This window comes from Geotrypetes seraphini, chromosome 6, assembly GCF_902459505.1.
Source record: "Geotrypetes seraphini chromosome 6, aGeoSer1.1, whole genome shotgun sequence".
NCBI classification, from domain to species: Eukaryota; Metazoa; Chordata; class Amphibia; order Gymnophiona; family Dermophiidae; genus Geotrypetes; species Geotrypetes seraphini.
Window position 1 is genome coordinate 237,438,857 of NC_047089.1, and position 14,616 is coordinate 237,453,472.

Consider the following 14,616-nt stretch of genomic DNA (forward strand, 5'->3'; position numbering starts at 1 on the left):
ACGGCAACTGGGGGTATGCTCCAGAAATTGGACAGGGCTGCCTCGAAGATATCGGAAGAGGTAAAAGTTCTGGCTAGTAAAATTGACAATATCTCTAAGGCTTTGGAACATTCGAATATTGAAGTAAAAAAAGATAATAATAGAAGTACAGTCTGAAGTAAAATCTCTCCAGGACTTTAAAAATGTTATGATTAAAGATAATACAATATTACACTGGAAAATTGAGAATGAGAATTTCAACCGCAGCTGAATGTCAGGGTCTTGAAGCTCCCCAAAGTACCTGGGATATCTGCTTATGATATGTTCAAGAAATACTTAATGGAAGTTTTAAAGTATTCTCCAGACCATATTCCTCCTTTAAACAAAGTATTCTATCTTCCTTTTTCTGCTAAAAACTGGGACACAATGGTGGTTGAAGACAAAGAACAATTTCCACAATTAGATTTAAATAATTTATCAGCAATCCTGGAGGAATCCATTTCTGATTCTTCAGTTAGAACAACTCTTTTAGCTTCCTTCATTTTCCAGCAGGACATTGATTCCTTTAAGAAACTGTACTTCCGTGTGTCCAAAGAATTATTCTATGGAAAAAAGATATGGGGTTTCCTGGATGTAACTAAGGTTACCCAGGAAAAAAGAAAACATTTCTTGACAATGAGACAAGACCTCAAGGCACTGGGGGCGTCTTTTTTATTGGCTTACCCTTGTAAATGCATTGTCAAATATGCTCAAGTTAAATATGTCTTTTTTCAGCCGGAGCAGCTAAAATCATTTCTGGAGCTTAAGAAAATTGCTGTTGTATGAAGGTGTTATTGAAAGTATTGAATGCAGATTTATGTTATAGCCTTTATTGCAATGTTTTTCTTTTCCTTTTTGGTTAACTTCTTAAAGATTCCTGCCTTAACTCCCCTTATTGTTCTTTTGGTGGTCTAAGGAAGCATGACAATATTGTTGTATATTTGTTTTCCTCCTTTATGGTGAAAAGTGATGCTTAACATTTTACCTGCTGTATTATCCTTAGCAAGAATTTATTTTCTTGTAAAGTTTACATTACATTACGGATTTCTATTCCGCCTATACCTTGCAGTTCAAGGCGGATTACAAAAGATTTGGCTGGACATTTTCCAGTGAAGATACACTTTTTTTTTTTTAACAACAGAGGAGATATAGCTGGAGAGATTCCGAGGGGATTTACAAGTTGGATAGCAAATTGACAGTGCAGAACTGTGTGATATAAAAAAATAGATTACATTTGGAGTAGGTAAGATTACAATACATTTCAGGGATCTGTTTACTTGGTAGGTGATTTGGGGAGGATTTTATAGGGGAGAATTATTTGGAGGTAGGTGAAGAGGGGTTAAGATATTTGGATGAATTTTTTGAAAAGCAGGGTTTTGATTTCTTTTCGGAATGTTTTGAGGTCGCCTGTTGTCATCAGCAGGTTGGAGATGGAATGGTTGAGTTTTGCTGCTTGTGTTGCCAGAAGGTTGTCAAACATTTTCTTGCGCTGTGTGCCTTTGAGTGGGGGGAAGGCAAAAGTTTATAAAATTGAATAAATTTTAAAAAAAAAATTTTGGTGATACTCATCCTGACCTCAGGCAACTCACTTCACTGTCCATTGTATGAATTATAGTATTCTGTAAATTACCCAAGTATGTGGGAGCTATGCTGAGTTCATGTGTATGCTCCCCTTGCAAACACATGCTATGCCAGATAAGCACTATTCTGTAAACACTTAAGTGGAATATTGATATGTATGCACATAGGAGCTCACATACTGCATATATTTTTATGTGCATAGAAACATTAGTGTCTAGTTTACAGACCTGTCTTGTTAATGCTCAGCATTAATGCTCCAGTGCTGTAATATCAAGGAGTTTTCATGTTACTTCCTGGCACCATTATCTGTGGGTTGTTGCACCTGCAGCTCAGTAACACCACCTGAGAGCTTGGTTATGCTACTGGAGGGCACAGTTCTTTAGGCCCCAGAAGGATGCATTAGCCACTGGGTTCAGGGGTTGTCAGCCCTAGCTGGGAATGAGATTTGCCTGGTGCTGTCATCTTGTTTGGTATGGAGGATTTCCTTCCACAGTTGAGAAGCTGATGCTGTTAGAAACTCTGCCCTCTGATACATTTCTACCACAAATATATCCATTGTTTTAATGTGTGGCACTTATGCAGAGGAAGCATTCCCCTGGATTCCATATATGGGAGCAAAATTTGCATGCCAAAATCTAGGCTTGTTCCCAAGATGTAGCCAACTTGGTGCTAATAACCAATTATTGACATTACTCGCACCCATCACAATCTGTGCTTGCATCTAGCTTCGCACTGTAAGACATGGCACCTAACTCTAATAGTGTGAAACTCAAAAAGGAGAGATGGGAGGGGCATGGGTGTGTTGTGGCATTCCTAAAATGTATGCGTGTTCTTACAGAATACTGTCTCAGTGTGCCTAATCTGATTGCCAGCATTTACACCAGGTGTAGATCTGGCACCAGGCTAGGTGCATGCACTTTGCATAATCTTGCTTAATGCTGATTTTTTCTGGTGCCAATTTTTGAGCACCATTTATAAAATCCACCCCACCCCCTCTTTTGTGTTCATTGGAGAACCTCATTTTTCTGTCACAGATTAGGCACTTCCTGAATATGACTTTTCTGTGGACCTCCTACAAATGTAAGGAAACTAAATCAAATCAACATCTGTATTTCTTCTACAAAGAATCTGAAGAATTTAGTTTAAAATAATTTTAAAAAGCTGATGAAAATAAGAGAAAAGGTGGTTAAGAGTGTATTACTTTCACATTCACGGTCTGTAGAGCAGAAAGGAAAAATGATGTACTAATGCAGTGGCAGTAACACACACAAAGGACTGTGCATGGACAAAACCTTTTGAAGCTAATATTGAACTCTATTTCAGTATCATTGGATGTCGTCACCCATTTGTTGATAGACAATACTGTGTACTACATCTTAAAGCAGTTACACCAGGGCTCTCTCACCTCTAGATTTGGACCTCTGCTAGCAAACAAAATATTTGCTCTGTTTTAAACAGTGGTGAGCCATGGCCTTTTAGAACCTTACATATTCATAAATATGCTAGCATCATTTGGACACATTTGAGTCTCCCAGGTGAACTGACTTACCAAGGTAAACTGGTCATAAACTTGCATCAGGTCCTCCATTGTGTACTGTTCTAGCACCACAAAATTTTCCAGATTCAAACTGGTTTTCTGTGCACAATCGTGGCAATGTACAACATAGGTCTTTCGTGAATTGCTCTCATGCGTAACAAACAGCAGATCAAATACTTCTACCTGCGAGATAAAGACATTTATATATATCAAAAATATCTAAAATCTAAATTTTATAGGGTCAAAACTAATAAGCATTGAATTTCTATACTAATCACATCATCTTCAAAGAAATGTAAACAACCAATGAAGAACTTCTAATAGCCGTTAATTTTCTTTGCTACATTTTTACCAGCCTGGATATTGTAGTGTACAGCGGTACCTTTTGGTTTAGCGAATCAACAGTAGTCTTAAGCATAATTCCCATGAAATCTTCCTCTCCAAGCTCCATTTTGCTACTGCTCCTTCCTCAATCCAAGCACTTTCCTAGTATTACCATGAGTAAGAACATTGTAAAAACAGCAAACCCCCCCCCCCCCAATTAAGATCATAAACTCACATTAGACTCCTACCACATCAATGCTCTCATTTTTCACCAGTACAAAGTTAGCCCACACCAGCAAGAAATGAAAACATTAATAGGTTAAACAGGGCTGATAACAGAACTCTTCTTTCAAATGGTGCATCATTTAATGTCTACCTGATAATCTCTTCCTATCCCTGCAAGATACGCATACATTTTGTTCACTTATCACTTATATTTTTAACGGTCCTTTATGTTATTCTGCATAAAAGAAGTTATTTATTATTCCAGGTAAGTATTTTTTTGTAAAATAACTAATGCAATAAATAAAATTGGGAAAATACTTGGTTATGGAATAACTGAATAAACTTTTAGAAGAGATGAAAAATATTTTCTCTGGTTTTCAAAAGCAGTCACTGTATTGTGTACGCAGTCTGACCATTTTAAATTCACAAACTTGCCTCTGTGTGCTTACATTGGCAGCAAAAAACACAGTAAGGTTTCATAACTTTGGGTTATCAGTGTCGACTTGTGGTGGTCTTTTGCTGAGTGGCGTTCATTATTGTTGCGTGTTTTTGTGTGCTGTCACGAGAACGTCAGCTTGAATTAGAGCAATGAACAAATATTAAATTTCTTGTTAAACTTGGCAAGAGTGGAAGTGAAATCAAGGACATGTTAGTCCAAGTTTATGGGGATAATGGCATGAAAAAAATATCAGTGTACAAATGGATTGAATGTTTTTTTCTGAGGTTGAGAGAAAGCATCACTGATGAAGAAAGGTCAAGGCAGCCAGTAATGAGCAGAACTGATGAAAGCATTGCAAAAATTCATCAAACTGTGCATCAAAATCATCAGCTGACTGTGAGAAGTATAGCAGACCAAGTAAACATCAATAAACAGGAAAATCTTAACTGAAAATCTTGGCATGAGAAAGGTGTGTGCAAAAATGGACCCAAAGGAGCTCACCGATGAACAAAAGCAAAGGAGAGTCGAAGTTTGCCAAGACCTTTTGGAGAGCCAAATTATCGGCCTTATCATCACTGGTGATGTAACATGGGTGTACCAATATGACCCTGAAAAAAAGCGTCAAAGTGCATAATGGAAGTCAGCCAATTCTCCATGACCAAAAAAGTTCCACCAGTCCAAAAAGTCAAAACAATGTTGCTAACCTTTTTTGATATCAGAGGGATTGTTTGGAAGTGCTGAAAAGGCTACATGAAAAAGTTAGACAAAAACAATCTAAACTTTTCGCTAACAACTCATGGCTCTTGCATCAAAATGCACCAGCTCAAACAGCACTGTCTGTTATTCTCATTAAAAATTCATGATTAAATTAACTTATCTTTATATAGGATAATAAAAAAACATCAACTTATATATTAAAACATTTTTGTGTAAAGGGAGGCAACGGAACCATCATAGCACTTAACGTGTTCCTAAACCAACCCTTTCAATCAGCAAATATGTAAATACAAAAATTTTTTTTTAGTTTTTCATTTTTACCCAAATAACACAACAGTGAAATCACTTATCTGTAAGTGTAACAATATGCTGATTCTGACTGGTATATTCCTGAATGCCTTTTATTTTTTAACTTTTTCTTATATTTATATTGATTTTCAATGTTGTTAATGTTATTATATGTGTGGCCCTTCGGACTGCATCCGGCTAAGAATTTTAATTTAAAGATCCATCTTTGTTCTTTAATAGCTAAAGCTTTTTGGATATTGGTAGATGCCAATGGTGCCCTCTTGCAATGACGGGTAGGAGCTGGACTCACCCTGATTCAGGGACTATGTACTATTCTAGGGAATCCACTACGTGTGATTCGATCAGGGTAGTCTATTTGATACAATGTCTTTGTGATAAGGTTTATATTGGGTGTACCATGAGATCCATTAAAATTCGCCTTAAAGAATATAAGTCCCGGGTCCATATGGAAAAAGACACTGCCCCACTAGTTAAGCATTGGCAACTGATGGGACACAGTTGGGCAGATATTAGATGGAGAATTTTGGACACTGTGACAGCAGGGTGGGAGGGTGGCAATATCCAAAAAGCTTTAGCTATTAAAGAACAAAGATGGATCTTTAAATTAAATTCCTTAGCCCCGATGGGACTCAATGAAGAAATAGAATGGTTATCCATTCTATAATCTTTAGTTGTAGCTGAGACCTGCACGACGTGGATGATGACGTCACACATTCCTTCAGTGTGCGTCGGGCCAGCTGTATTTAATGGTCTTGATACCAAACCGCGTCCATAATACACGATGAAAAAAGCTCCCTCAAACGGTTAAGCGCGGCTGTATGGTCTATATCGAAAAGGTCATTTAAGATGTTTATCTTTAATATAGAAAGCTAGGGTTGGTGTTTTTCTAGCTTCCCTGTATAATGATAGATTTATATAACAAGAGGCTACGTTGTTATGATGGCCTATATTTTTAATTTAGTAACGGAAGCTGAGTTAATTGTTTTTTGTTTTAATAGTTTACCTCGATCCTGAAGAAATGTTTCTTTGAAACATGCATGTCGGTAGGGGTGAAAGAAGAACTAATCACCGATAGGCTAAGTGATGTTCTTCCAATTGCAGTATTTAGAAACTATAATAATATAAAATGAAGAGATAAAAGCTAAAAAACAAACACACAACTTATTTAATAAAGATTGGACTCACAAAGAATATAGCAACCAGTAGCAAAGTGCCCGGATAAGAACATAAGAACTGCCATCTCCGGATCAGACCTTCGGTCCATCAAGTCCGGCGATCCGCACACGCGGAGGCCCCGCCAGGTGTACACCTGGCGTAATTTTTAGTCCACCATATCTTTATATGCCTCTCTTAAGGAGATATGCATCTAGTTTGCTCTTGAAGCCTAGGACGGTCGATTCCGCAATAATCTCCTCTGGGAGGGCATTCCAGGTGTCAACCACTCTCTGAGTGAAGCAGAACTTCCTGACATTAGTCCTGAACCTGTCCCCCCTTAGCTTCATTACATGTCCTCTAGTCCGTGTCAAATTGGACAGTGTAAATAATCTTCTCTGCTCTATTTTGTCGATTCCTTTCAGTATTTTGAAGGTCTCGATCATATCCCCACGCATTCTCCTTTTCTCAAGGGAGAACAATCCTAGTGTTATAAGTCTATCCTCATATTCCAGTCTCTCCATACCCTTCACCAGTTTTGTTGCTCGTCTCTGCACCCTCTCCAGCAGTTTTATATCCTTCTTTAGGTAGGGAGACCAATGTTGGACGCAGTATTCCAAGTGTGGTCTGACCATTGCCCTATAAAGCGGCATTATAACTTTCTCCGATCTACTCGAGATTCCTTTCTTTATCATGCCCAACATTCTATTTGCCTTCTTTGCCGCTGCCGCGCATTGTGCCGACGGCTTCAGGGTCCTATCTATCAGTACACCCAGGTCCTTTTCTTGTTCACTCTTCCCCAGAGTTGCACCTGACATTGTATACTCGTATTCCTTATTCTTATTGCCTAAATGCATTACCTTGCATTTCTCCACATTGAACTTCATCTGCCATTTCTCCGCCCATGTTTCTAACCGACACAAGTCGCTCTGGAGTTTCTCTCTATCCTCCTGCGATCTGATCGCCCGGCATAGTTTTGTATCGTCTGCAAACTTGATGATCTCACTGGATGTTCCTTCCTCCAGGTCATTGATATAAATATTAAAAAGGATCGGCCCAAGTACCGAGCCCTGGGGTACACCACTAGTCACTTTCTCCCAGTCGGAGAACTTCCCATTTATGCCCACTCTCTGCTTTCGGTTTTCCAGCCATTTGCCTATCCATCTTTGTATATCTCCCTCTATGCCATGGCTTTGTAGTTTCCTGAGAAGTCTTTCGTGTGGAACTTTGTCGAACGCTTTCTGGAAGTCCAAGTATATTATGTCCACAGGCTTCCCACTGTCAAACAGCGAGTGACTTATCTATATAACTGATTCTGACTGGTGACATGTAAAAATGTTTCAAAAATCTCTGTGGTTCCACAAAATCCTCTAACCAATCAAGTGACACAGTGAAAACAGTGTTCACTTTCAGACTCCATATAACACTCCATATAATCCATCATCTCGCTCCTCCAGCCTGAAGGAAAGCCAGGTGACCAGAATGGGACCCTGTAGCAGCTCCACCTGGTCTTTTTCACACCACTGTTGAAAAGCTTTGAGCTTTAGCAGAGGCCACCATATTAGAGGGCTTCTTAGCCCGGAGGAGAGTAGCAATAACTATGTTTGAATATCCCTTGTGGATCAGAGCCTTGCACTCAAGAGCAATGCCATATGACCAAAGTCCTATGGATTATCCATGGGGTCTGGCCCATGATTCAGAAGCCTGTGATGAAGAGGCAATTTAAGGCTCCTATCCTGCTGCAGATGTACCAGGGCCGTGTATGATGGTCAGTGAGGCCAGTTTGGAGCCACTAGGATCAGGAGACCCGGATGAGTTGCAATTCTGCGAATGACTTCACCTACCATGGGCCAAGGGGGGTGGGGTGGGGGAGACAAAGACCGTTGTGCATCCAGCCCCGAGCTTCCTGGTTCCTCTTTTCGACTGAAAAAGCACTGCACTTTTGAGTATTTATCAGAAGCAATCAAAATCCATCACTGGCCTGCCCCAGTGAACATAGGAATTGCTGCTGCTGTGTTAGGCCAGTGGTCCATCATGCCCAGCAGTCCGCTCACGCGTCCTGAGACTAGCCCTACCTGCGTACATTCTGGTTCAGCAGGAACTTGTCTAACTTTGTCTTGAATTCCTGGAGGGTGTTTTGCCCTATGACAGACTACGGAAGAGCGTTCCTGTTTTCTACCACTCTCTGGGTAAAGAAGAACTTCCTTACGTTTGTATGGAATCTATCCCTTTTCAATTTTAGAGAGTGCCCTCGTTCTCTCTACCTTGGAGAGGGTGAACAACCTGTCCTTATCTACTAAGTCTATTCAGTACCTTGAATGTTTCAATCATGTCCCCTCTCAATCTCCTCTTTTCGAGGGAGAAAAGGCCCAGTTTCTCTAATCTTTCACTGTACGGCAACTCCTCCAGCCCCTTAACCATTTTAGTTGCTCTTCTCTGGACCCTTTCAAGTAGTACTGTGTCCTTCACATACGGCGACCAGTGCTGGACGTAGTACTCCACATAAGGGCGCACCATGGCCCGGTACAGCGGCATAATAACCTTCTCCAATCTGTTTGTGATCTGTCGATCAGAGCTCCCAAGTCTCTTTCCTGGGAGGTCTCACCCTGGACATCTTGTATTCGTGCATGATATTTTTGTTACCGACATGCATCACTTTACACTTATCCACGTTGAACCTCATTTGCCATGTTGATGCCCATTTCTCAAGCTTGATTATGTCACATTGCAGATCTTCGCAATCCCTCTGTGTCTTCACTACTCTGAATAACTTCGTATCGTCCACAAATTTAATCAGCTCACTCATCGTACCAATGTCCAGATCGTTTCTAAAGATGTTGAAGAGCACGGGTCCAAGCACTGAGCCTGCAGCACCCCACTGGTGACGCCTTTCCAGTCTGAGTATTGTCCATTTACCCCCACTCTCTGTTTCCTATCCGCCAACCAGTTTTTAATCCACGTGAGTATTTCACTCTCGATTCCATGGCTTGCAATTTTCCGAAGTAGTCGTTCATGTGGGACCTTGTCAAACGCCTTCTGAAAATCCAGATATATGTCGACCAGGTCGCCCTTGTCTATCTGCCTGTTTACTCCCTCGAAGAAGTGCAGAAAGTTCATCAAACAAGATCTGCCTTTGCTGAAACCGTGCTGGCTGGTCCTCATCAGATTGTGTCCATCAAGGTGATCAATGATGCGGTCCTTTATCAGCGCCTCTACCATCTTTTCCAGTACCGAGGTCAGACTCACCAATCTGTAGTTTCCTGGATCTCTCCTCGAACCTTTTTTGAAGATCGTCGTAACATTCGCCACCTTCCAGTCTTCCAGAATCTTTCCTGATTTAATCGACAGATTGGCTATTAATTGAAGCAGTTCAGCTATAGTCCCTTTCAGTTCCTTGATGACCCTCGGATGGATGCCATCTGGTCCCGGGGATTTATCGCTCTTTAGCCTATCGATCTGCCAGCATACCTCTTCTAGATTGACCTTTCAACCCTGTCAGTTTCCTGTCTTCATTTCCAGCATATAGCCTGATGGGTTCCGGTATGCTGTGTATATCCTCTTTGGTAAATACAGACACAAAAAATGTGTTCAGTTTGTCGGTGATTGCTTTGTCCTCCTTTAGCACTCTCTTTATTCCATGGTCAATCAATGGTCCCACCACTTCCTTCGTGGGTCGTTTCCCCTTAATGTATTGAAAGAATGGCTTGAAGTTTTTCACCTCCTTGGCTATTTTTTCCTCATAGTCTCTTTTGGCCCCTTTTACTGCCTTATGGCACCTGCGTTGATGCTGTTTGTGCTTATTCCAGTTTTCATTCGTTCTTGACCTTTTCCATTCCTGCTAATCTTGGGCAGGCAAGCAGGAGAGAAGCAGTGGTTGGAGAGTGAAGTAGAGGGAAAAGGGAAGCAAAAGGAGCGAAAAAGAGCAGGAGAGGAGAAGAAGAGACAGGAAACTACGAGCGGAATCGGTGTGACACACAATGAGATCGAACACCCTTTGGGAGAGTGACTTTTCCCCCAGGTCCAGGAACTGACGACTTAGGAAATTGGCCTGAACTTAGGAAATTGGCCACATGGGCTGCAAAAAGAGTTTCAAGTTTCAAGTTCAAGTTTCAAGTTTATTAGGTTTCTTAATTAATCGCTTAATCAGACTTCTAAGCGATGTACAAGTTAAAATTTACATTTCTTAGAAGCCTGAAGGTGGGCTTCCGCCCACTGTTTGTTCATATATGCCACTGCTTTGGCATTATTGGAGAACACTCTTACAGCTTCCAGTGCCTTCAAGACCAGCCAGATGGCCCGGAGCTCCAGATTTACGGACCACTTCTTCTGATGGCGAGTCCACTGGCCCTGAATAAGCGGTTCCTCCAATGAGCTCCCCTGTTGAACAACCTGGCGTTGGTTGTGAGTCACCCATTCTGATATTCAGAGAGGCATGCCCTTTGATGACTTCAATCTCCTTGGCAAGTGTGCACTTATCTCAATTTATATCGCAACTGCCAAACAAGCTTCTAACATTTATGGTGAATGGCTCAAAAATCTTCATGAAAAGTATCCTCTCTGGGTCGATGGCTACTCACCTGGAGGCTGCATTAACTGAGCTGGTCTCATCAGAAAAGCTCTCCACATTAGATTTACAAATTCTGGGGAAAAGCCTTGTGTAGGGGAAGCAAATGAAGCCCGCAGAACCTCTGGCTGGGCTCTCGTGGGCTCTACGGACTCCATGTACCTCCACTTTGTGTCGTCGTGAGAAAGGGGATCCAGATGAGACTTTTTATCAATTTCTCAGACCTACAGCAGTTCACCAGTCCTGAAGGACATGGATGGGGCAAGGTATGAAGCTCCTGCCCCTCCCTCACGTGCACAGCAGCACACGGATGCTCCTCTGCCAAACAACCGGCACAATTTTTACAAGTAACGGTGTTCTCACATCCTGAAGAGTCCAACCCAGTCGATTAAAAACAAAATTGAGAGTTTTGAGGCAGCTAGAGGCTTTTGAAAAAAAGACTGATTGAAATCCAAGATGGCTACCACCAGTATAATCGCGCCAAAAATGGCCTGTGGAGACTTATTTGAAAATTCAAAAACACAGAAAAAGGGGTTTAGGAAGTGGGAGACCTAAATTCTAACCCTAGAAACCTTCAAAATTGAGATTTTCAGACCCACCCTGATTTTCCCATAGGAAATAATGGGGCTGGAGAGAAGGACTTTCTGCCTCAGATGCTTCCAAGTCCAACTCCAAACCAAGAAATCTTTGGGCTGTCCCTGACCTCCACCCCCATAGAACCTCATGGAGAAGTTCCTTGATGTTTCAATAGATTCAAATGTCTAGGTGTAATACGTAGCTATGGATGCATTCTCTCGGACGTTTAGCAGCTTAGGACCTAAGCTAAAATAATGTTAACCTTAGTCGCTAGTTACAAATCCTCCCTCCTGTCAAGGCTGCTCTCCCTTCCCCGAACAACTGAGCCACAGGTCTCCCCGAGTCCTCTTGGCTCAGATGACTGACCGGCAGGGAGAGCAGCAGAAGGAAAAGTTCCCCAGTACCACAGACACCCCCCCTCGCCTGCCGCTACCCAGCCTCCCCACATCCTGTACAAGATTGGCAGGATGGATGCCCACTTTCTCTTGCCATGATTGCTGCTGCCTGGACACCCCCCTCATACCCTTGTGCTTTAGCAGGAGAGATGACCACTTCCTCATGCTGCCAGGGTCTCCCTTAACAATCTCCAGCCCCCTCGTAACTTTAAATCAAAGGACAGCAGTAGAAATGCCCACTTGATCCTGCCAGAAGGCCACTGGGGCCCCCTTGACAACTCTCCAGCCGTTCTTCCCTCTGCCATCTCTCAGTTGATCGTGATTCTGGAGCCATCATCAGCTGGGCAGAGGGAGAGAATGGCGGGTGAAGTCTTTTTTTTTTTGGAGGGGGGCATGGCTATTGTGCGTGTGTTGTGAATGCACAACATGTACACAACAGCTATATGGAAAATTTCAATCATATGTACTGGAATGAATTTGAACACCCTGATTGGTCTAACTTTCTCACATTATTCAATAAATACGCCAAATCAAATTGTCTTCTAGATGAATGTCCATCCCAGATCATGCAAGTTGCAGTTCCCAAATTCAAAAGGGATCTATTTAATTGGGCAACATCCATATTTACAACTGGAATTTACCAGGAAAATATGGGTCACATTCTAATAACACCCATCCCCAAAAGATCAGAAGACCTCACTCACTTTGACGTCCAATTACAGACCCATTGCGAGCACCCCGTTCTTCACCAAAATGTTAGAAGGATTGATCAACCTGGAACTTGTAAATCACTTAGAAAAATTCAATCTCTTAAATGACCATCAATCAGGTTTTAGAAAAGGATTCAGCACTGAGACAATCCTTGGCTCTCTTTAATCACCTATACAATCTCTTCAGTCATGGCACCAGCGCCCTGATCTTACAATTAGACTTTAGTAGCGCTTTTGATCTAGTGGATCATGAAATAATGCTCACATGTCTAGATGCAATGGGAATATCGGGAAGTGTGTGGACCTGGTTTCAAGGTTTTTTAACTAAACGATCATATCAAGTGGTCAACGATGGAAATTACTCAGAATCCTGGAAAAGTCCCTCGGAAGTCCCTCAATGCTCCCCACTATCTCCCACCTTGTTCAACATACATATCTCCTCCCTAGGTCACCTACTGCAAAAGTTAAATCTAATATATTACATTTATGCAGATGACATCTATATTGATTCCAATAACAAGTGTGACGAATGCCACATCCAAGAACATCTCCTTCATTATGACGGAAATTGAACAATGGACCACAAGCTTTAAATTGAAACTAAACTCGGAAAAAACAAAATTTTCCTGGCTAGCCCAAAGGAAAAAATCACCACAACAACAATACAAATAAATGGTCACGACCACCCAATATTAAAAACTATAAGAATATTAGGAGTCACTCTAGATTCCAAATTAACTATGACCGATAACATAAACTCGGTGACAAAAAAATGCTTCTCCACTCTTTGGAAATTGAAAACCATAAAAAAATATTTCGATCCTCTATCCTTCAGATTACTGGTTCAGTTGCTGATTCTATCCACCCTGGACTATTGTAACATTATCTACTTGGGGATACCTAAAAAAACCGTAAGAAAACTGCGAATAATTCAAAACACGGCCGTCCGCTTAATATTCAGACTAAAGAAAAGTGATCACGTTAGTCCCTTTTACAAATGACTACACTGGTTACCACTCGAAGAAAGAATTCTATTCAAGTTCTCCTGCTTTTGCTATAAATTAATCTGGGGAATGGCCCCTAATTACCACCTACCTCATTTTGAATTCTATTCCCCCATTAGATCTACCAGAAACAACAACCTGTTTGCATACCTGAAAATCGTTGGCTGCAGATATTGAACCTTCCTGGACAGAACTTTCAAGTTTCAAGCTGGGAGACAGCAATCATGGCTAGGCTATCTCATCGATACTGCTAGGTTGACCTACAGCATATTCCAGAAAGAACTAAAGGCCACTTTGTTTAAGAAATTCTTGTCCTAGCTAGACACTCTCCCGCCAACATAACTTCAACACCTTATCCTGAATTTCTTCCTCACATTAGGTATTCACATTCCCTGTCTGCTAAAAATTCACTCTTCATAATTGTATCCTGATATTTGCTGATGTTAGAATATTTCCAATTGTAAGATGTAAAATAGTTATTTATATATTACTTGTTGGAATATTCATATTTATCTCTATCTTTACCTCTGTCTTTATATTTTTTCTTTATTTTTCATAAATTGTTTCTTCAGGTACTTTAGTTAGATGGTGAACCTTTGGGACAGTTAGGGAAATTTCCAAGTACCTATCTTATTTATTTTTATCTATTGTATCTTTGTAATGCATCATTTTTGTAAACCGCTTAGAAACCTCACGGTTACTAGCGGTATATAAGAATTAAATTAAAAATTAAATAAAATAAAAAGGGGGGGGGGTACGTTCCCTCTAGTGCAGTGGTTCCTAACCCTGTCCAGGAGGACCACCAGCCAGTCAAATTTTCAGGATAGCCCTGGATACTAGGAATTATTTAAAAAGTGATGGTTAACAAGACTAATAATAATAATAACAACTTTATTTTTGTATACCGCATTATCATGGAAGTTCTATGCGGTTAACAGATGAAGAGACTGTACATTACAGCGAAGTTACACTTTTTTTTTTTTTTTGGCATAGCTACATTTACATTTTCGGCAACGCTACATTTACGGTGAAGTTATTTTTCAGGTCGGTTACAATTGCAGAGAA

The 14,616-nt window shown here is 40.9% G+C and overlaps 1 protein-coding gene across 4 annotated transcripts in view; it reads right to left on the bottom strand.

The window, feature by feature from the left end:
- KDM6A (lysine demethylase 6A) overlaps window positions 1–14,616 on the bottom strand; it is a 547,501-nt gene that overhangs the window by 10,609 nt on the left and 522,276 nt on the right. For all 4 annotated transcript variants that reach the window (XM_033949775.1, XM_033949774.1, XM_033949772.1 and 1 more), the window contains one exon: window positions 3,149–3,319. In XM_033949775.1, coding sequence (XP_033805666.1) covers window positions 3,149–3,319 — 171 coding nt within the window. The remainder of the gene's footprint in view (window positions 1–3,148; window positions 3,320–14,616) is intronic.